The following is a 21,765-nucleotide window of genomic DNA, read 5'->3' as shown; positions in this document are numbered from 1 at the left end:
CATACTCCCGCCGTTGAACACTGGGGTTCAACCGACTTATGCATCAACATCAATTGGCAATGGAGCCAGTTTGCGTACATTTCTTTTTAAATTACCATTATCTGTTTTCACAGTTACAACTCTGATTACATTAGCGTCTCCCGGATGTGTTTCGACAATTCTTCCCAATTTCCATCGCAGACTTGGAAGATTGTCATCTCTCAGAAGGACGAGTGATCCTGGCTTCAACTGGTGATCCCCCTTTGTCCATTTATTTTGAACATGTAAATAGTTTAAATATTCGTGATGCCATCTTTTCCACAAATCTTGTCGAATCTTTTGAACAAGAGCCCAGTTCGGAAGTCGGTTGGAAAGAGTGGTGGTCAGATCTCGTTCAGGTATAGTAGTGAGAGGTCGTCCCATAATTAGGTCCCCAGGGGTCAGTGGTCGTAAATCGTTTCGATCAGATGAACAAGGAGCTAAGGGTCTGGAATTTAAAATTGCTTCTATTTCAATAATTAAAGTATTAAATTCTTCAAAAGTAAATAAATGATTCCCTGTGATTTGAGTTAAATGATATTTGAATGATTTTACGGCCGCTTCCCAGAGTCCACCGAAATTGGGACTTAAGGGCGGCGAAAAGTGCCAATCAATACCTTGGTCTCCCAAGTATTGACTGACTTGATCGTGGAAATTCTGCTGATGGAGTTCTTTAATTATTTGTTTCAACTCTCGATTTGCACCCACAAAGTTTGTCCCGTTATCAGAATAAATATGTCTTGGTCTCCCTCTGCGTGAGACAAAACGTCTAAGTGCTCCGATGAATCCAATGCTGGTCAAATCGCTCACCAATTCCAGATGAACAGCCTTTGAGGCCATACAAACGAAAATTGCTACGTAAGCCTTCACCTGTTTTCTGTTTTGATGTTTTCTTTCCTTGATGGTCATCGGTCCAGCATAATCCACTCCTACATGTTGGAATACTCCTGATGGACTACTTGTCACTCTTGATGTTGGAAGATTTCCCATTGTGTAATTGACCTGGATTGGTCTGGCCCTGTTGCATTCAACGCATCGCCAAATTATTTTCCGAATCTGTGCTTTCCCACCCAAAGGCCAGTATCGTTGTCTCAAGGCATATAACGTAGTTTGGGTTCCGGAATGGAGATGAGACAAGTGATGTTCTCTGATGATGAGGTCAGTAACATGGTTATGTTGAGGTAATATGATTGGGTGTTTCTGATCATATAATATATTCACGTGCTGTAGTCTTCCTCCCACTCGCCACAATCCTTAATCGTCGATGAATGCGTTTAATTGAGACATGTATTTTTGCTTGGTTTTCTTGAGATCAGACGGCCTTTGCTTCAAGTCGTTGGGAAGGGAAAGTACTTGAGCCATCTTTATCATTTTCAATCTAGCCTCATTCCGCTCGTCAACAGAGAGTGGCCCCTTGGGAGTGTTGGTCTTTTTGCGACATGATTTCATGAACCGTAGACAGAGGGCAATAATTCTTTCAGCCTTATGAATGCAGGAGAATTTATTGAGGATGCCCTCATCGATGGTGATGTTGAGGCAGGTTTTAAATTCTTCTTCGGTCCCTGGAAAAATATCTAAGTTCTTCGGCCATTCTTCTTCTGGACCGTTCAACCACGTGGGTCCTACCTGCCACAGCGCATTGTTAGTGAAGTCTGCAGGTAGCTGACCTCGGGAGAGTGCGTCTGCTGGGTTATCGGCTGACCCAATGTGCCTCCATTCACAATTTTTGGTCCCCTTCTGGATATCGGTGACTCTGTTAGCCACGAAGGTTTGTAACAGGTGTGGTGATTTACTGATCCAGTGTAGGGTAATCATTGAGTCTGACCATAGAACGACTCGTGAAGGATCGAACCTTATGGCCTTCTGCACTGAATTGTATAGCTCCACGAGTGTTAGAGCCGCACAAAGGTCCAGCCTTGGTATACTGATAGTTTTCAGTGGAGCCACTCGAGATCTCGAACAAAGTAGTTGCGTTTTAATTTGGCCATGCACATTGGTTGACCTAACATAAAGGCAGGCTCCGTAAGCAATACTGCTAGCGTCGGCGAATCCATGAATCTCTAAATTGCTCATATCATGTATTACTACGTGACGTTTGAAATGTATATTATTTAGAAGAGGTAGTTGTTGGTAATACTTGACCCATTGCGTGTAAATATTTGTGGGTACCGATTCATCCCATTCTATACCTGCTGCCCAGAGTTGCTGCATCACGTGTTTCGCAGTTAAGGTGGTTGGGCCTAGTAAACCTAGTGGATCAAATATGGATGCAATGTCGGAGAGTATTTCTCTCTTTGTGACTGGTTTTTTCTCGCTTGAAATCTTGTGGGAATAGTTAATGGTGTCGGTTTCTGAATTCCAAAATACTCCAAGAGTTTTCAGAGTTTTGTTGTCATTGATGAACAATTTCTGATTAATTGATTCCTTCGGTAGATGTCTGAGCAGCTCAGGATCATTAGATGCCCACTGACGGATATTAAGACCGCCTCGTTTTAAGCATTCAATGAGTTCTCTTTGGATTGATTGAGCGTCGGCTAAAGAATCGAAACCAGTCAAAAGGTCATCTACGTACATGTCTCGCAACAAGATTCGAGCAGCTTGTGGATACTGTTCTTCGTGATCTCGTGCGAGCTGATGCAGACTTCGGATGGCTAAAAATGGAGCTGCAGATAGCCCAAAGGTAACGGTATTCAACTGAAATCTGGTTATTTTATCGGTTTCGTCACGCCATAAAATTTGTTGATATTTTCGATCTTCTTCTCGTACCCAAAATTGACGGTACATTTTCTCGATGTCGCCGGTTAATACATATTTATGAAATCGAAATCTGAGTACGAGAGAAAAAAGATCGTCTTGAATTGTTGGACCAATCATCAATGCCTCGTTGAGTGAGACTCCAGATGACGTTTTCGCAGAGCCATCGAAAACAACTCGTAATTAGTTGTAATACTGGTCTCTTTTATGACTGCGTGATGGGGCAGAAAAAGGCCCTCAGGATTTTCTTCTGACGCTTTCGTCATGTGTCCTAATGTTATGTACTCATTGATTACCTCTTCATAAGCTCGCCGAATACTAGGATTCTTTTTGAATTTGTTTTCTAGGCTATTTAGTCTTTTTTGCGCAATCTCTATGGACTGACCCAGTTTGACCTTTTTTTCATTGAATGGCAGAGCTACAATATATTTCCCTGACTGGTCTCTACTCACGTATTTTCGAAAATGCTCTTCTGCTGCGATCTCTTCTGGGGATGGATATGTCCTTTTTGGGCCTTCCTCTATCTCCCAGAATTTCGACAGCATGTTGTGAAGCTGTACGTGGTGGACCTGTCGGGGAATTTCTTCATTGCATGCACTGCTATCGCCTCCAATCACCCAACCTAATTGAGTCTTTTGTAAATATAAATTCGACCTACCCTGATTGTGCATTTTAATCTGTCCAATACATAATAGTGACAGCGTTGGACCGGATCCAAGAAGGATATCAATTGGTGCAGGTTTATAAAATTCAGGATCTGACAACTTTATATTTTTTGGTATCTCTATTAGGTTTTTCGGAATCGGTCTGACCGGGACGAATTGTGAAATTGAAGGGATCGTTAAACAATCGAATTTGCCCTGATATTTACCGTCCCGAGATTGTACAGAAATCTTCAATTTCCACTTTGTGTAAGTAGTAAGTCCATTGAGCGTACCTACCGGAATGGAGCATCTTTCCCTTGGAATGTTTAATTTCTCAGCAAAGCTGTTGGTGATGAAGTTTGATGTTGAGCCTGTATCCAGAAGTATTCGTCCTGCAACTGGGCTGCGACGATTGTTAGATACATTGGCCACGGCTGTAAGCAGAATCTGATTGCTGGGATGAGCTCCAATGAGAGTTATCTGTTGATCCATTCCGGTGGTTAGTTGTCAATTTTCATTATTTTTTAGATTCTCGCTGGTACCGTCAGAGTGATCGACATGGATCAGTGTGTTGTGGTTTCCGTCACAGAGTAGACGTCCTCGTTTTATGTTGCAATCAGTCGTTTTGTGGTTATTGCGAAGGCAATTTTTGCAGAAACCTCCTGTCTCCACTGTACTCACCCGGGCAACGATTTTCATACATTTAAATGTATTGCATTTGTATAAGGGATGAAGTCTCTCATCACATAACGTGCACTTTTTATCACTGTTGGCGAAGAATGCTTGAGCGTGATTCCTCTTGAATGGTTTTTTAGCTTCATGAGATTTTAATTCTTCGATTTTGTTATTTTGTGATGATGTTCCGGTGCTACGATTGGTCAAACGTGTTGCTCGTTGTGAAAGAAATTTCAATAATTTCTTGGATTTTGGATAAACACCTTGAACGAGTTTTTCGTCCCATGCTTCGGCTGTAGTTCTGTGCAATTTCATTTCTTTCTTTCTGTAGTTCTGTGCAATTTCATCTCTCAATTGGTAGTATCAACCAATTGAGAGATTCCAGATGCTGTTTCTTTATCTTGTGCGGGTAACGCCAAAAGCAATTTTAAGTGCCTTCCAATTAGGATACGCACATCGGAATAGGTATCAATCAAGAGGTTCCAAGCACGGTCATAGTTGTCTGTGGAGATGCTCATCATTTTGATTTTCTCATAGGCTGCTCCGGTTAATGATGAACGAAGATACGACATTTTATCCACCTTGCTTATGTCTTCACGATTGTGTATGAGCGCTTCGAATTCAGCTTTAAAACACAACCAATTTTCGAATTCTCCATTGAATTTTGGTGGTTTAGCATCAGGAAGTTTAACCTTACGCATTTTTATCTTGTTTTCTTCACTGCTTGCTTCCGAGATGTTTGAACGATCATTTTTGGCAGTGGCTACCTGAGACTCGTACTCTGCAACATTGAGGTTGAAATCACTCTCGAGATTATACTTCAAATCGGCTGGATGATGATCATTGTCAGGGTCAAGTTCTTCGAGTCTTTTTATTGTTTCTTCGATTTCTGCGTATTTTTCTTTGTATTTAGTAATGCGTTCTTCTAATTTCCCGTCCAAGGGATCGCGATTCTTGTATAATTTGAGGAACGAGTGTACCGATGTAGTCTGACCTTTGAAGGCTTGGATTTTTCTCAAAATGCCTTCAATTTCTTTTCCTGTTGCACTTGCCATTGTAAGGCTTTTTCACTTCACTTCACAAATTATTGAGGAGTGTTCACTTGATAATTAATTGTTCGCCGTCTATCCGGCTCGAAGGACCATATGTTTTCACTCAAATTAATTGAATGAATTACTTTCTCTGGTAATTGAAATAAATCACATAACACAGTTTTTAGTTCTACAAATGCTCACATATATTTTAAAACACTTCAGGTAAAATAACACCTTTAATCTCTTAAACTATGGAATTGAGGGACTGGCTGTCCTGTGGGATACTAACTCGAAAAAGGGGTGTGAAAATTATATCTATGTGTCGATTGACACGGTAAGGACAATACTGAAGATGTCTTCCCTTCCAATCCTCCTCGTTTCGTCTTGGTGTCCGAAGTTTTCTTGAGGGAAATTGGAAGGGGTCTTCAATCTGCTGCTTATTGGCTGTCCCTTTTTTCGAAGGGTCAGTCCGCGAGGACTGAGCCCCCTTTTTTTATAATGCACGTGGCACCACTTCAGACGACAACGAGAGAGTTTTTTGGGGTCATTCCAGTTTTATTAGCGGAAAAGGGTCATAAATCAAGAATTGTCTAGAATTCTAAGATTTCTAGACAGGGAAAGGGCATAAATTAGAGGATTATTGCAGAAAGGTAAATGTTGTGCGTGTTCAATTTGAGTTCCCCCAAATTCTCTCTCGCTGGCGCGTGAAATGCCCCACGTGCACGAAACCTTTACAGCCATGACTACATGAAATATTATTAAAATATTAATGTTGCTTATGTGCTAAATTAAAATTATTAAATTATGTTAAAGATAAGCCAAACGATCATCTGGTCGTAACATCCTCCACAGCTGCAGAATATACTGCATTCTCGGAATCTCTGACTGAACTTAAATTTGTTAAAGGACTAATTGATGAAATGTTTAAAATCAAAATTGCAAAGGCTATTAAAATACATGAGGACAATTCCGCTGCAGTGTCAATTGCACAATGTAGTAATTTATCAAAGAAATCAAAACACATTGAGATACAATACCACCACGTTCATGATAGTATGAAAAAGGGAGTAATAGATGTAGTAAAGATTGATACTGAAAATAATTTAGCTGACATTCTCACTAAACCATTGAGCAAAGATCGATTCGAAAAATTAAGAACACTAACCAATATTAAATCATAATAATAAAAATGACAAACAAAAATAAAATTAAGGGAAGGTACAAATGTAAAGAGGCGTGTTGAGAATGAGACATGAGTGAGGTTACATGTGTACTCTTCTTTATGGGCGCGCATGGGAGATCACGTGGACTACAGGGAAGTTAGTTGTACGCTTGTACGGGTCTATGTTCTCTGAGTAGAGTAGTAATAGTGATAGCGTTATATGTGAATAATTTTGGTTACAATAAACAGTTATACACAAATCGTTCCCGGCCTAGCTTTCGTTATTTAACAGTTACTAAGATTAGGATGGATGTGGAATAGAAAACTCAGAGAAGGATAGAATATGACTAGCCAGTGGAAAATATTAATTTACATTGGACAATGGTTGAGGTACTATGATCTTTAAAATCTTATTGGAGGCCACGTGCCACCAAAGTCTAATAACCATAACTGGTTCACTATAAATGTTGATTATAAAGTAGTATAAGGAGATATCGTCTTTATACACACTAAGGCATTGGTCGCTTGTCGCTGGTCATCTTTCACCGATTGCCATTAATAATTCACGTTCCAAAGACATACCTTCATTAATTTCCATTGCATTTTTATTATAAGCAATACACAGAATATAATTAAAAGTGTTCTTCTAACCACAGTTATTACGAAGATTGCTTTTATACTACCCTAATATGCGGTCATTTGAATAGCCAGCAATCAGCCGGTGATATGCCATCAATATTGGGGCATATCGGTGCGGTTGAACGACACGAGTTTACACTCCAATGATCGGCGAATGATTGGCCGGTTATCGGTGTCAACTGTTGACTGACTTGATGCCCACTTCGGCTCAATGAGTGGCTGTTCATCAATTTTTTGATCTATTTTTTTCCTTGTCTAAACTTTGTTTGATTTTTTGTATAATTTCATTTCATGAACATATGTCGTTTTGGAGAGCCTGTAAAAGATGCCTGTTGCAGAAATAAAGTGGAAAGTCATATGTTGAGGACATCCTTTAAAAATATGGAAACAGACTGGAAGTTTTCTCTTCGACACATAGGACATATGTTTTCATTTCTGGAATCAAATTACTACCAATCCATAAGGAACCATACTACCATTAAAATTGGTGGAACTGAAGGAAAAAATCATTAAGTACGCGTAAAGGATCGGTCATATCACCTCTGTCAGATCGTGTCGGTTTATCTGATTAAATTGCCTATTGAAAAGGCTATCGGACTGCATTATCGCTGCTTATTTCTTCCATTTGCCTTTTTATGCGAAAAAAAATTTGAAAATTTTCTAAAGCCTTTAATTCCTGAGCTTAAACAGTCATTCATTTTTTTTTCGCAGCAGATGTTCGAATGTTTTTCTAAGTTTGAGTGAAATGCTAATGAAATGTATACACAGAGATACTAAAATCACGGGGTTAATTCATTATAATAACATTCCCACCAGGAGTTCACAATGAACAATCTTCTGCAGAATCATGGAGCCAAATTTATCTGTAAGGTTCCGGATGGCCTGCCAGAATTGTGCACAGATATTTCTCGCGAGGTAGGTTGAAATCGTCAAACGTTCTGTATTCTTCATAAATAAATACCATAAAAACGTCCACTTTCCCCAGGTTCTTCGCAATCAACCGTTCCACACATACAACTTTATTGCAGAATACGTAGAGGATTTAGGATTAACTAGAGAAAATGCAAAAATAGCAGTGAAATTTGTTGACCACATTATGACTGAAATCCAGGATATTGTTAATCATCTCAATCGTTGTGGATTAGATTTGAACAGAACTGATGGTATTAGGCCAGTCCATCCACCGCCATCGCGTATTGAAAAACTTATCACAAAAACTTGACTAATTCCTTACAATATGGGTTAGTGATTTTGATAACCTTTTATTTTTTGGCACTAATTCCGTAGAAGATTTGACAGGACAATGAAATTGATTCACATTTTTACTGTACAAACATCAAGGAGAACCTAGAATATTAAAAGATTTTATATTATATTTGTATAATATTAGAATGGATTAACTGCTTATATTCATTTCGACTTGACTATACTGACCCAAATTCAAATTACTATGAGAATTAAAATCTATATACATATGTGTAATGATTAATGTGATATTTGATTTGACGATTCAGAATTTGTATATTTGAATTTTGTTCACTATTTAGAAAATTCAAGTTTATATTATTAATCGAGGACTACTAACTTGTACCTACTTACGATTGATGAATGTGATGATGTTCGATAACTATTCTCTCGGAACTAAAACAGTAACACACTAAATACTAAAGTGTGAATTTCCTAATTTATGTCCCATGGAGACTATAGTCTAAAACCGAATCAAATACAGTGGTAAAATCTGACAAAACTTTTTTCATTATATTTTCTATGGCTTTGGAGTGAATACCTTTTGAGAGACAAATTCTCAGGACATAATGGTGTCTCATGTTCCAAAAGCCTTTCTTCAACATTATAAAAAAAGCACGTATTGTAAATTCATGGCTCTTGGGAACTATCTATAATGAGTATGCTTAATATATCGTGAAACAAGGGTCTATCAGAATCAGCAGTTGTGAAAATTGGGCGATCGGTACAGATAAGACACGTTGACTTCTATGTGAAATCGACAATTCATATTTACGAAACTAACCTTTTAAGTTTCTCGTGTTCGGAATTCACTCTCCGGGACCACTCCAAGCTCGACCCCCGATACCTCCTCAGCAGGGAATGTTTTGAAGCTAATTCTCATTCATACCTCTAACCAGGACAGGGTTACCTACAGAAGATGAACAGGTTTCTGCTCCAAGACCCCCGTCTGCGACAACGGAGATAGATCGGTCCCATTCATACTCCAAGTCGTGGTCGAGGTGCCCATTTGGGTAATTGTCACGATGGCCATTTAGACCGATATACACTTCAGCCACATGTACTTTCTATGCATAAAATTCTGCGAACGCGGCAAAAGGCTTCCGAGATCACAGAGGAAATTCTCTTTCTCGAGAAATGATTGATATGCTTCCTGTTAATACACCTTATTTAGTCCCTTTTCACTATTCTACAATTTATTATAAAGACTATTGCTATTACCATTATTACTGTTATGCCCCAAAATGCCATAACATTTCAGTTTCGTAATCCGGAGAATACGAGGACACGAAAGTGGCATTTATTATTCGGAATGCAAAACATATGAAGAACGAAAAATAAAAGACAATGAATGTATGTGGTGTAACGTGGTATTTTACCACGTTACTGGTTCTCGACCGTGTCGCGATTCTGGAGATTTCCACCAGACGGGAAGTCACCTTCAGTGGCGAGAGTTTTGAGCAGAGAGGAAGAATATGTCTGATTTATTTTATTTGTGTTATTTTTTTAAATCAAATCACGCGCCACCGCGTTCCTGCTGAGGACGTCATCAAGGATCCTGGGGAAGCCGAAAGATGTCATTAGTCTTCGTGATAATTTGGATGATAACTGAGCGTTTGATTTGGCCGACATTGGAGCCACCATCCAGGAATCATGTACCCGGCAGTGACGCAGTTTTGTCGTGCACGTGGCTATTACCGATCATCAGATATTCATTCGATGTTGATGTGAGAGAATTATTTCTCTCAGACAACGGAGGACGGAGGGTGTATTTAGAGTTAATAAGGATGCGTTTATGGTGTGTTAACCTGGATCAACTACGATTGATTAACCGATTTAAGCATCGCTGAAATTAATAGCGCATGCGTTATGATTAATTGTTCTGTTGCGCATGTCTGGTTGAGTGGGATTGGTGAATGATGACGTTGTCACCTCCGCCATTACCTAATATCACCGCGTTACCGGTCTGTTGCGAATTGTCACGTGTCTATGGAAATCACTTCCTGTTTGGTGGAGATCGAGGGCGGACTTGCTGTCAATTTTTGCTGTGCAAAGGACGCCAGAAATTTATCGGAGGACGCCATTTCACCTGATTATTTATTCTGAGGCTGTGGAGCATTTTGGACGGATTTGAGGAAGTTGTGGAGGTTTCGGGTGAGCGTGGTGGCCATTTCTTTTATGTTTTGAAGAATTTGTTAAGGACTGTGTGCAGAGATTCTATTTTTTTCGTGTTGGTGTTACGTACACCTGTGTCCTGTGGACCATTGGTCGGATTGTTCTGTGAGTAAATCTCTGGCCACTTCTTTCAGTGATTTTGATTCTCTCTCTCTCGTTCTGCTGATTGTTTTAAATTTAGGTTGTATAAAGATTTGTTAGCTAGCTTTCTATGAGTCGTCTTGCGACTTTTGTTCGATAATTTGTGTCGCAGACTCATTAGTTTCTCGCCATTGAATTTGATCTCGATTTTCATAGTTTCAAGGTCTCGTGACCTCCGGATTATTCTGTCTCGGGTTTGGTATTTATTTCCTGTATTTTTGTTTGTTCGGGGTCACGCAGACTTATCGATTTTCGCGTTACCGTTCCGAGTCACTGGATTATTTTGACAAAATTATAACCATTCAATTCTGATTAATTTCTCTGACTATTCCGACAGCAATTGAGTTTCGTAACTCCGTTGTTTGATTTAATTTATTACTTTCTGTTGACAAGAGCAACTTGCGCCTTGGAACGCAGTTGTTCATTAAGTATTTATTTCTGACTCCGTTGACTGTTGTACCCTTATTATCTGTTTTTCCTTTTTGGTTGGTTGACTTCAGAAAGTCTGTGCTCAGTTCTTAACTGGACAACAGTGATGTTATTTTACAAATTAAACTCGTGTTTTGTAACGCTTGGTCGATTTTAGGGGATTTATTTATCTATTCTTTTCTTATTGTATCGATATTATTTATTTTATTAAACATTGTTCTCCCCGACAATTCTGATAATTTCGTTACCCTTTTCGAAATCCCAGTTGCATCCCCTTCTAGCTTCCGATCACCTGACTCTCTACGAAACGAGCTACTGGAGTTATTGAAGCTGAGAGCGGAGAAGGGTTTTGCTTACGATAGTCATTCCGTTTTTAATGACCTGGCGCCTGACTGATTTTTATGATTTTTTTATTTTGGGGTGTTATGGTGCCAGAGGGCGGTCTAATGGACGAAGGGTCTCGTGAACCTTCGAAAATTAGGTCACAGTGGATAAATCCACGTATATTCAAGTTATGTAGATAACTGGGGCGCTGCGTCAGCGCTTTACGCCTCGAAACTGGCCTCCAGCGCGTCACCGTGCACGGTGTAATACGAATCCACGGGACAATAAATACTCGTAGATTCGTGTTCTCTGGGCCTGTGATCCGAATACTTTCCATTAACAATTACCCCTTTTGTATTTATACTCGCCTGATACTTTTTGTCTCAGAGCGAGTCTGTCATTATCAACGATTGATTAAATCAATGATTGATTAAAGATATTTGTTCCTATTCTCTATCCGCGTGTGTTAGTCCCGAAATTCGAACCCAACCGCTCGGGCCCATTACATTATTATTATTATTATTATTATTATAAATGCTGTTCTTGTTATTATTGTTATGATTATTATACCGCGGTTCCGTCTAAACTTGAAGAGTACTTCCTCTGAAGCTTGCGTGGATGAACGTCCGCTCAAAACAGTGGCTCGAAATGAACTGTGCCCTAAGTCATCTGCGTTCCTCCGTGAGTCCCAAAAAATTCCCCTTAACCTCCCCGCCATTGCCAACAGCACCACTCAACCCTAATGGCCATCTCTTAATTTTCAGGAATTCCCAAAACTCGATGGGCGTGCGTCAGGCAAGGGTCCAATATTTTCTCCTGCTCTCAATAAAACAATAAAACGATCTGGCGCCTCAGCCTTCAGAAATTATTCAATCCTAAATAAGACTCCTAACATTTTCCGATACTACAATATCAAAGTATAGATTTTCATGTATTCCAACAGCAAAAATGAAGGAACTGGGAAAAATTAATTCCTTCGGATCTACAAAAATATTCAAGCTGTCGCTTGATTGCATAAGATTTATGACTCCGGGATTGATTAAGCCTTAGCGCTCCGTTGGCTCCGCTACGGAGCCAACCGTCATTTGTTCCGTAACTCCGTGGGCTCCGCTGCGGAGCCCAATGTTTTTCACATGTTAATGTGCCGGAGTTGCCGGTAGGCAGTGGTACAAAAACGTGCGGAGCGTTAAGGGTTCAGACCAAGCCGATCAAGCTGCAACAACTATTCAAGTAGTGAATACATTCAAGTAGCGACGAACTTGACTTTGATCCATCGTGGAATACTAGTTCGCTAGTTAGAACATGGAGTTTCAGTACATTGATGGAGATTTCATCATTTCTATCCCATTAACGGTATACCTGTCCAGTGGATTTTTAAAAGGTGCAGTGGTCAAGGGGTTAAAAAAAGGCGATTCTTAGAAATCTGCAACAACTGCAACTTTGAGCGGTCCCTACTTCACAGCCGTTGTTGAAATTATTCCAGAGATGTAATACTTCCTTATGCCTTTGTATTTATATACCGCCTAGTGTTGTTTGATCTAGAATGAGATATCGATATATTGTGTTATATCAAATTATCTGATTTCAGATTAATATGGTAATGTATTGCCGTAACATTCATTGATGGACACAATAGATCGGTACTTTATGTGGCTATTCATTCATATATTATAAGCTGCAATGAAATTAGAGAGCATATGGTTCAAAAATATTGTGTAACATCCGTCGAAAATACACATTTTAAACATTTGTCCCGTTATCAACATTTAGAAATCGTGTTTCCTACGTTAGATTATTGGTCTTAAGATTTATAATAGTCAGCTGCATACGAGTGTACTATATACACGAAGTCACCTTGTGGAATTTATCTCGTTATCAAAACCTAGGAATCATGCTCTCCAGGTTGCATTGTTTACTCTGGGATACATAAGGACCTACTGCATATGAGCAAACTAACTAATCATTTTTCCGTTGAAATATCAGAGGAAATTCGTTGGCAGACTGTGGACTCGAATAGGGTCCTTATCACGTTAAATATACATCCATCCACGCTCTATATTTTCTTTTGGTTCCTTGATAATAAGTTTCGCCTAAAATAAATGGGAAGATTCAGTTTCTTTTCTTCCCAAGCTCTTGGTAGAATTTACCTTGTAACAGGAAGCGATAACAACCTTCTTGATAAAATTCCTTTATTTTAGTTTCTTTTACAATGTTCTATTTGGTATTTAAAATTGTGGAAGGAGAAAATGGGACCTCCCGAAACAATTCTCATTGGTACAATGGGGTAGGAAAAGTCCGCCCACATTTTCAATGTCTGATGTGGAGGGATTGGAGTTAACCCTGAAGCATCGAGACTAGAGTAGGAAGTAATACAAATCGGGTTCCAAGGTTGGTAACGATTGGGCCCGTAATTTTCTTTATATCTAAGGGCACGCCCTCAGAGCGAAGTTATAAAACCACATCCCCGTGTTTTCCCTCCTCAGCTAAGTAAGAGCAATTAAGCATAGTTAAACCCAGTCGAGGTCAGTTTTGTATTCCGTGGCAAGTCCACATTTATCCCTTAACTCCTCAAGAAATAACTGAAATTTGAGTATTAAACAATTATCAGTGTGGTAAATTCTTGTGTGTGTGTGAAAATCTTTTTGTACACTGTCTTTAAGTGACAGTTTTATACTTCAACATCCAGCGTTAAATCCGAACAACTGTAACGGATTTCAACCAAACCTGTAAGTGAAAAACCTTTGATTTCTTCAAATATAGACTCTCTAGAGTCATTTTGTTAACAACATTTTGTTTTGCGTTTTTATTATATTTTCCACATTTCTCCTACGGTTCTTACCAAGAACCTCGATAAAAATTTCCTCCCTTTAAACTCTCTTTTTGGGATTTAAATTCTTGTTCAAATATATTCTCTTGTTCCCTCTCTATTAACTTGAAGTGACTCTTCAAGTACTTACAAGTTATTAGGAGGAAGAGTTACGTCATTGATTCGAGTCATTGTTTCCCTGGTATTTTTGACGTAACAATTGGACACTCTGAGAATTCCAAACGTTAAGTTCCAAACTATAATAAAAAAAGCACGACTGTTTCATGGGGCAAAGTCTACATCGCGAAAATCTATCTCGATCGTCCCACTAAGTGCTACGCTCTAATGGTAAAGGCCTTTAAATACAGTGTCAGTGAGAGGTGATCTGCAGAAAGATGATTGTCGATGGAAAAACCCCTATACCGCGAAGAGAAGGCGAAACGAGAGGGATACCAAGAGGGTGGGATGGATTCAAACAGTTGCGAAAGAGATTAGAGAAAGTATTTGCCAGTTTAGAGAGTTCACTGCACTTAACTTTTGATGAGATGTCTGGATGATTTGATCGACAGATGCACTCCGAAATATGAAGGTTAAAATGATGCATTTGGCCAAGTGGTAGTTAATTTTCGAACATGTGCATAAGTAGAGAAACATGGTTGGAAATAATGAAGATCCTTTATTGATGGGGGGGGGGGGACCGAGCATTGTCAGCTGGCTCACTTTTTTAATTTTGTCAACTGGCCACAACAGTGAAATGTAGATAATATGTCGTGGTTTATCAGACATGAATGGGTCGATGTCAAGGGCCTACGTATTTTCATCAATCAACAAATTCCATAGCGGTGGGGCATGTTCTAAACCTGATGCATTACTATCCGTGAAAGAGGTAGCCAACATATGTCCGATTATGAAGTTCTCAATCGTCATTCTATTGGAAGTGGTGGAAGGCACATAAGGGAACGAAACGGAGAGCTGAGCAAGCGCTGATTGATATCGAAACAGCGTTAAAGGGACTTTGCCAGGTGAAGCACTGATTGAGTTGGCAAATTTGCCATTAATGTAAACATCATCATTTGCCCGTTTAATTGAGGTGAAGAAATGAAACCAATGCCATTTGATTGACCATGTAACAGGTCTATAGAAATTCGCTAACGTCAGCCTCAAAACTTGGCAACCGAAAATTATTAACAAAGCGAAGCCAGTATGACGAAATTGATGTCACGTCATCACTGGCCAATTAGGAGGACCAGCCCTTACTTTCGTTAACGGAGCGGCACGTGAATGGCCAGAACGAGATTAACGTTTTTCAATACGCTGCATACTTGTTGAACGTAGTCGTGTCGGATAATCGATATTCACGTGCAAGGAACCCTTCATACGGATAATATATCATTGCGGTGATTAACATCTTTGTTAAGTAATAGTTGTCGTAGTTAATGTACCTTTCGAGCACTCTATGTAGCATCGTGTCATAAATTGTATGGAAAACATACGTTTTGACAATTTAAACGCTGTAAATAAGTATCTACTGTCGTGCACCACGCCAGGAGAGGCAGTCTCGAGGAAACGTTGTATGTAGTACTCTGTCCTCGTTCTGCTCTCTCTCTCTCTCTCCTTCTTTCTTTTTGGCATTTACTGGGTCTCCAAAGTCGAGTCCATCCCCATATCTCAAGTTTCGTGTTTTTCCATAAAATATTTATTCATCTATGCAAGTTCTCGTAATTCATAAAGTGACCGGCGCCGGGCAATTGCATTTGCATCAATTGGTCATCTTGAGCCCCGACAGGTCCTGACCCAAGCCGCGTCGGGTGGGATCTTTTATTAAACCAACGAATTGACATATGAATAGACAAGGTTAAAAACAGATTCTGTCTGAAGCATTAAGGTCTTCATAAATGACAGGAATTTCTTTTATTTATCACAATTAGGAGAACGTTTCACTCGCCCAAGTAACACTCATGACACTGATGATGTAGGGATGTTTCATTCCTTCCCTCGATAGACGAGATGGAACAGTCAAGAAAAAAAAAAGATTTTTATCATCCCGTATTCAATAACTTAGAAAGAGCATAGCTAACTCCCACTCGTCTTATAAAATTTCAATAGCCAATAAAAGGATTTCCTCAATATTTCCCAACCTGGTGCCATGGAGCATGCCCGAAGACCAGATGTGTAAATTTGTCCCAAATTTTAAGTGGTGTCATCTTGTATATTTTCCAGTTCAAAACTTTTCTTTTCAAGATCCCGCAAGTCATTTTACGTCATTATCCCTTGCAGCTGCCTTTCTTCTACTATGAAGACGTGCAGGTCTAGCAAAGCGGTTCAGTTAGAATTTCAGTATCTTCCCGACAACAGTAGAGGCAATTTCTAAGTTTTTGAGTCAGTTATACTCAGGAAAATACAAGACCCAACTTTTGTAAACAAGACCACCCTTTGATAAGTAATAAAAAATAATAGTGAACTACATATATTGTGTGTACAGAAATTAAAGCCATCAGTGAGAATTCATAGACAATTGCATTAATTGTGTATTGCAAAAGAAAGGTGAAAGTGAATTTAGTCATATATTCATCCGAGTGAAATCAATTTTATTAGCTCGGAAGTGTCCACGATCAATACGTGATTACGGGCACAATAAGGGACACACCCCTCACTGCCGATTGTTGCGGTTAGCCAACTTCCTCGTGCTGCTCCTGTCATATAACCATCCTCCTACTAACGTTTGACTCTTGCCCAAGGAACTCTCATGACACTTGTGATGTGAGATCTAATTGCTAGTGACCCTTTCGAGGCCTGAGCATCTCCTTTTTGATGCACATGAAGTTTCACTCGCTCTCTTTCTCAAGTTATCCTGGTGACGCTTGATCGATCAACGTTATGCTTTTCGGAAACCTTTCATAACGTATTAATCTACTCTACTTACATGACATCAAGTACTTAGACCATTACCCACTGCCATGGGAGGGGGGAGGATTGGGAAAAATTCATACTGTCGGCTAATTCAGATCGCTGAAGGACACTTAGCAACCATGAGGGCGTCGGGCCACAAGTGACTGACCCAGGCATGGCTCCCGCGGGGCACCTCCGGGTGGTGGTCCTTGGTTTTAGCCTGACACCCAGCATGTGGAAGACGGGTAAGGGTATTTGGGATTAAAAGAAATAGAGAAGACGAAGAGGAAGAAAAGAGACCAGGAGACTCTAATTCCCATTCATATCTCCAACCGGGCCAGGGGTACCCGCAGAAGATTACCGGGTTCCTGCCGCAAGACTCTCGCCTCCGACTACGAGAGCTGGTTGGTCTCATTCATTCATTCTCTCATCGTCGTCACCGTTTCTGATTTCCGCGTACGCATCGACGCATTTCAGCCACATACACTCGCTGCAAAAATCCGCGAACCCGGCAAATAACTCCCTCGACGACACTAGCGCTGGTGCCGCCTTGCACCATGGGAAATTCCCGATTATATCCGGGATGCACTCCCGCTGTAGGGCATATATCGGGCAGTCCATCACCAAATGCTGGACTATGTCTTCAGTCTGCTCGCCCTCGCAGTTGCCTGACTGGGCAAAGCGCCGGTCTTGAAAATAGGACCGGAATTGCCTATGTCCTATCAAGACCTGCGAGATCCAGTGGTGCACTCGACCCACTTAGCGTCCAGGCCTGCCGCAGTATCGGGGAAGAACGCAAAGCCGTTCCTCCCGGTTGTATCCCGCTCAAACCTACTCTTCCAGAGATTTCGGATCTCTGCCGTTATATACTCAATGGCCTCGAGCGGGCGTCCATTGTTATCAACGCGAGGATTCGCGGGGTCAATGTCTACTGTACCTATTCTAACCGGAATGCCTTTCTGGGCTTGGTAGCGCGCTGCTCTTTCCCTCAATAAAAGGTCCACAGGAAGAACTCCCGTCGCTGCGCAGAGTCCTTCGTGTGAAGCCGTCCTATACGAGCCATTCACTATGAGCAGCGCGCTCTTCTGTGCGGTACGGAGCTTCCTCCAATCGTATGGTGTGCGCCGGTCCACCCACCTTTGAGCTGCATACGGCACGACAGCCTAACAACGGTTTCAACGCCGCGGTATCGGAATCTCCAATGTTTGCGGATTAGGACCGATAGCCAATTGAAGAGTACCCTACCGTTGCGCGATATATAATACGTACAGGTCCGGACCCGCATGTTCCTAATAAAATATACCCCGAAGTACCTCACGCTCTCCCTGAACTGAATCTTTGGCCCGGTGATCTTAATTTTGGGTGGGTAGCTCTCTAATGCCGGAATTACGCAACAGGGTCGCGTTCGCGCCCTATCCCACCTAAACTGCGCCAGCGGCGCTCTCTTCTGCAAATTGCATGACAGGACAATTGCCTCTGTCTTGCTCTTTGACAGTTCGAGCTTCGCTGATGCGCACCACGAAGAGATGTGGTCGACGACAGCTTGGCCTATCCACTGTAACTCCCGGCGCGAGTCGGCCGATACGGCTGCGATAAGATTATCCACGTACGCGAGGTCGATTTCGCCAAAGTTCTGCTTGATGTTCTGGAGGAGGGCATCGAACATGAGATCCCAGCAGGCAGGGCCGAGAACTGATCCTTGCAGACAGCCCCGAGTGGCTGGCTTGGAAACCTGTTCGTCGCTCCAGGCGATCTTGACGGTCCGATTGTCAAAGTAGCTCTGGAGCACTTTAAAGACATTCTTGAGGCAGTCTCGATCCGCCAATGATTGGAAGACTAAGGGCCACCACACGTTGTCAAAGGCTCCCGAGATATCCAATAGGAGTTCGGTGAGATACCTCTTGTCGTTACCGCGCTTTACCAATTCACGCAACTCTACTATCCCGTCTTCCGTGGAGCGTCCAGGCAAAAAGCCGCATTGACGTCCTGATATCTTGTCCTCGGTAAGGAATTTCGCTGAGCAGTATCCTATTAGCCGCAAAAAAACGATTTTTGAACAAAAAAACTTATAGAATCGTTTGTACTTCGTTAGCAGGTGATTGTACCTTCGTTTTTAACGTTTAAGAGTTGATTATTCTTCTTTAATTCATTAATCAAGATAATGCGTGAATTTAGCCGACGAAATTTGGAAAAATCAATTATTTTGATTTTTTTTTCATTCGATTCTAAATCGTTTGTACAATCCGCCTCTATAATTATTATCGTTTAAGAGTCCATATTTTTTTATGAATCATATATTTTTCTCAATACCATTTGACATAGGCTGCCCCCCCCTGTACTATATTAGCCGACAAAGGTCAGAAAAATACAGTATCACAATATTCTCTTCCTGTCATCACTAAGAAATCGTTTGTAGAATCTAAATCTAATTCATTTATTGTTTAAGAGTAGATATTTTTCTTATATTGTAGCGCATGTGCTCATCCGCATGCGCACTCGTCCGTCAGAATAATATTCTTTAATTAATTAATAGCCCATAAATGATGATTGATAGACTAATGACAATGGACTATATATGACCTACAAACAATTTTCAACCCAATGACGAGGTTACTTTTCACCTTCAATCGAAAAATAAAAAATGGGGTGCTAACTTTTGCTTGAAAAAGTTTTTAATTAATAAAAAAATAGATATTGACTATCAAAGCAAATTGATCGAATATCAATGGTCTTCCATGATAAGTCCAATGTACTGTCCAGCGTTTCGTTTTGGACTGACTCAACTGACAATTTCTTCAGGAGCAACGACCATAAACCCGCTTTATTTTGACGCTTTTTATTTTGTTTCAGTTTATTGTACCAATTATGATGGGACCAAGCATTGTCTTTCTCTTTTTCAAGATCTTTCCACATCTTATGTGAGTAGATCGGAATCTCTCCTGATCGGAAATAAATTTCGTACTTCATCAGAATCGCGAGTGCTTCTTCATCGGAAATTTTACACGTTGGTGGCATTTTTATTGTTTTAATGTTAACTTGTTGCACAGTATTTGAGACACAGTGAAAATACTTTTTAGAATAGTCTTTATTACCACAAGGAAGACACGTCTTAGGTAGAGGACCGTTGTCCAGAGACTGAAAACTATATCAAAGGGAAAACGCTATCAGGGAATAGAAAAACAGTTTTATGACGCAAAATGAACGCGGTCCATTGTTGAAATTTCAGCACATGTTTAGGATTAAACCGTCTCGAAAGCCGAGTTTGTTTCAAGTAGGAGATATCAAGACAAGTATTGTGAAAAAGAAAAATAATAGGGAACTTGCATGATTTTTTATTATTTTTTTACATAGTCAATGGTAACAATTAATTATCGATTTTCAAAAAATGTGATTTTCAAATGTTCCAAAAGCTCTCATGACGTCATCGGCGGGTTCTATACTTCCTCATGTGCCGCCATCCACCGGATCACACACTCCTACCGTCGGTATATAAAATTGAACGTATAATTACATTTTTAGTATTTTTAGCAATGAGCTATTTAATCCTGAACTGCTATTTATTTATATTTAATAAGATAAGCTCTGCTGTATGTTGACACCGGCTGACGTTTAGAAAAACATCAGTGCTGTCATCTAGCGACTGCGATAAGAACCCGGAGTCACGAGCGTTAAAACGGGGTTCAAAATTATGCAATTTTCGATTGATTGTTAAAAAAAAACTGCAATGAATTAGAATGCATTTTTCATTGGAGAGTATTGCATAGACGTTAAACTATTTACTAATACATTTATTTCTCAAATCTGGGCCGCATGCACGTTCCCTTGAAAGGTTTTTTTGAAATGAGGAGAAAATTCGCTCTTAAACGATAAAAAACTGATATATACATTCTACAAACGATTTGCCATTAATAGTAAGAAGAAAATCGAGATACTCTATTTTTCTAACCTTTCTCAGCTAATATAGTTCAAGGGGCGAGGGGGAGCCTATGTCAAATGGTATTGATAAAAATATATGATTCATAAAAAAATATGGACTCTTAAACGATAATAATTATAGAGGCGGATTGTACAAACGATTTACAATCGAATGAAAAAAAAAAACTCAAAATAATTGATTTTTCAAAATTTCGTCGGCTAACTTCACGCATTATTTTGATTAATGAATTAAAGAAGAATAATCAACTCTTAAACGTTAAAAGCGAAGGTACAATCACCTGCTAACGAAGTACAAACGATTCTATAAGTTTTTTTGTTCAAAAATCGTTTTTTTGCGGCTAATAGGATACTGCTATTTCGCTGTCAGGATCCCGTGAAGGACCTTCTCGCAGAATTTTCCGACAACCGACAAGAGGCAAATCGGGCGGTACGATTTAGGGTCGGATACATCCTCGTGAACTGCTTTGAGGAGTGCACGAAGGGCGCCAACTTTCCAAACTGTGCGGAAAATGCCATCCGTAAGGCAGGCGTTGAAAATTCTAGTGAAGATGTTAGGCATCTTCATTACGGCGGTTTTCAAGACCCTAACTTCTACTAAATCGCATCCTGGGGCTTTGTCATACTCAAGGGTATTTACGAAACCCTTATGTTGATTGTCCGTCACGTCTGGTGCGTCACCTGTCTGAACCCTTAGGTTCCTCGCGCGTTCGCGGATGTCTGTCTGTTCGGGTGTGTCTTCGTTGGGGTCATCGTCGGGTACGCGTGTGACCAACAGTACCTCAGCAGTCTGATGCATTGTGAGTGTCGTGGTATTCGCGGTTCTAAGTGTGTTGACTACCGTGCCTACACGCAATTTATCCGCCGCGTATTTATAATAAAAGCCCCAGGGATTCG

At 40.3% G+C, this 21,765-nt stretch overlaps 3 protein-coding genes across 3 annotated transcripts; 1 reads left to right on the top strand and 2 right to left on the bottom strand.

The window, feature by feature from the left end:
* Positions 1–1,272: 1,272 nt before the first annotated feature.
* LOC135169799 (uncharacterized) lies at positions 1,273–2,892 on the bottom strand. The gene has a single exon (XM_064135098.1). It carries the CDS (start codon positions 2,890–2,892, stop codon positions 1,273–1,275), a length of 1,620 nt encoding a protein of 539 aa, XP_063991168.1.
* Positions 2,893–4,441: 1,549 nt separating this feature from the next.
* Positions 4,442–5,146, bottom strand: LOC135169798 (uncharacterized). Its single transcript, XM_064135096.1, has one exon. It carries the CDS (start codon positions 5,144–5,146, stop codon positions 4,442–4,444), a length of 705 nt encoding a protein of 234 aa, XP_063991166.1.
* Positions 5,147–6,460: 1,314 nt separating this feature from the next.
* LOC135169497 (uncharacterized) lies at positions 6,461–9,171 on the top strand. Its single transcript, XM_064134548.1, has 3 exons — positions 6,461–6,677; positions 7,743–7,841; positions 7,912–9,171. The coding sequence occupies exons 1-3, from the start codon at positions 6,669–6,671 to the stop codon at positions 8,146–8,148; spliced, it is 345 nt and encodes a 114-aa protein (XP_063990618.1). The 5' UTR covers positions 6,461–6,668; the 3' UTR covers positions 8,149–9,171.
* Positions 9,172–21,765: the final 12,594 nt, after the last annotated feature.

Source organism: Diachasmimorpha longicaudata, chromosome 15, assembly GCF_034640455.1.
Source record: "Diachasmimorpha longicaudata isolate KC_UGA_2023 chromosome 15, iyDiaLong2, whole genome shotgun sequence".
NCBI lineage: Eukaryota > Metazoa > Arthropoda > Insecta > Hymenoptera > Braconidae > Diachasmimorpha > Diachasmimorpha longicaudata.
The sequence above is the reverse complement of the archived record's forward strand: the minus strand, read 5'-3'. Positions and strand labels throughout refer to the sequence as shown.